Source organism: Papilio polytes, unplaced genomic scaffold, assembly GCF_000836215.1.
Source record: "Papilio polytes unplaced genomic scaffold, Ppol_1.0 DF822733.1, whole genome shotgun sequence".
Taxonomy (NCBI): domain Eukaryota; kingdom Metazoa; phylum Arthropoda; class Insecta; order Lepidoptera; family Papilionidae; genus Papilio; species Papilio polytes.
Window position 1 is genome coordinate 945,343 of NW_013526471.1, and position 1,735 is coordinate 947,077.

The 1,735-nt window shown below is 30.7% G+C and overlaps 1 protein-coding gene across 1 annotated transcript in view; it reads right to left on the minus strand.

Annotated features, from left to right (window-relative positions):
* Positions 1-686: 686 nt before the first annotated feature.
* Positions 687-1,735, minus strand: part of LOC106105655 — a 5,337-nt gene continuing 4,288 nt past the window's right edge. Inside the window, exon 7 of the mRNA XM_013286079.1 lies at positions 687-707. Coding sequence (XP_013141533.1) covers positions 687-707 — 21 coding nt within the window. The remainder of the gene's footprint in view (positions 708-1,735) is intronic.

Below are 1,735 nucleotides of genomic sequence, written 5' to 3' on the forward strand. Positions count from 1 at the left end.
TTTAAGCATATCAGGCTTTAGAACATAGATATGTTTTTGAAGAATTATTTAGATATGAAATTCTTATCTTAAATGTTCGTTAATTTCGGGTTTCTTACCACGATTGGGTTGTTTCAGCTTCCGATATATTTGTAACAACCACGACAGCTTAAAGTTATATATTATCCTTAATACATATTATGTATTAAACGAAAACTTAAAAAGGCAAGAAATCAACTAAGCTCATCTTTTTATTTTTACAACAATATAAAGGTCAACGATAAAGGCGGACGAGGTATTATTCCCAACCGTCACCCCGCTCTGTCCCCACGCGGGAACCTAGGAGAATAAAAAGTTTCATACGCCCCATTTTTGCGACGAGGGGACGGTTGGAATTTATTTTATTTCATAACGGTTCCATCTGTCACCTTATTGGTGACTGTGATACTAAAACGTGGGACGGATGAAACTTTTTATTGTCGCGTGAGGAATTAGCGGGGTGACGGTTGGGAATAATGCCCGACGAGACATTGCCTTAACACTTTTTTCTAAAACTGGTAGAATTGAAACGAAGGCCGGAGATGATCTTAAAATTTAACTTGCAAAGCCTTACATATATTAGTAAATAATTTTGAAATATCATATATACAGACTAAATTAAATTTTATTGATATTAATTCCTTTGCATAGATATGGTACTTTAAATTTTATTCCGTATGGAATGATTGCTGAAAATAATAATTAAAAAATAGTTCAAAACATATTAAATTTGTAGTATCCTGTGCTAATTTTTATTTATAGTACAAAATTATAATTTGTTTGTATTTCTTTTAATTCTAAAATTAAAAGTTTTAATAAATAATTTCCTTTCTTATGCAATAAACTTTTTTATTACTAATATGGTTTTGTGCGAAATGACTAGAGCTTAGGAACAAATGATTTAGAAATTTTTGGCCGTTTCTCTTAGTTTTTACTATTTGGTAAGGACTAAAAAAATAATAGAGATCTTGCGTACTTATTCTAGGAAAAATAGAAACAAATATGTTTTTAAAATTAAAGAAAATGGATCTTTATAGATCTATTTTCTATAAAATTTGTGCAACGACTTGAAAATATAAGTAAATATTTCTTTTTACTCAAACAAAAAATAAATAATAATAGCTCTTCGAACAAATATAGTAACATTATACTCTGTGGTACAAAAAAAAAGAAATTTCTCTAACACTCGTATGGAGAAAATATTAATATCGTTTTTATAAGGTAGATTTATACTTTTAATAAAAAGCGTCCAGCGCTATCCTTATCTATAAAGCGGAGAAAATTGGAATTATAATTATTTTGAAAAAAGTCACATATTATCCACCAATCAGCTGCCTGCATTATCGACGGTGGCGCCGCCACTTCACATTGGTCAAGTTTACGCAAAAAATGAACAGAACTAAAGAAAGAAAAACTCATCTGAACCTCAATACCCATCAACATTATTATGCCACAAAATCTTTGTTTTTTATGTGACATTTCGCATAAGTTACGGGCAAACAGAATGGTTACAATTACAATCTCAATTGGTCAAATAAGACTCATCATATACAGGGAATACACATGCCAGTAAAACAAGGCAGTATGCCAGTTACTGACACAATGCAAACATATGCCAGTTATGTCAACGAGGTCGTATGCAATTTGCACTGTCACGAAATCAAATATTACTAGCTATTTACATTCCAGGCGTAAATTTAGTACTTTGAAAAATGGA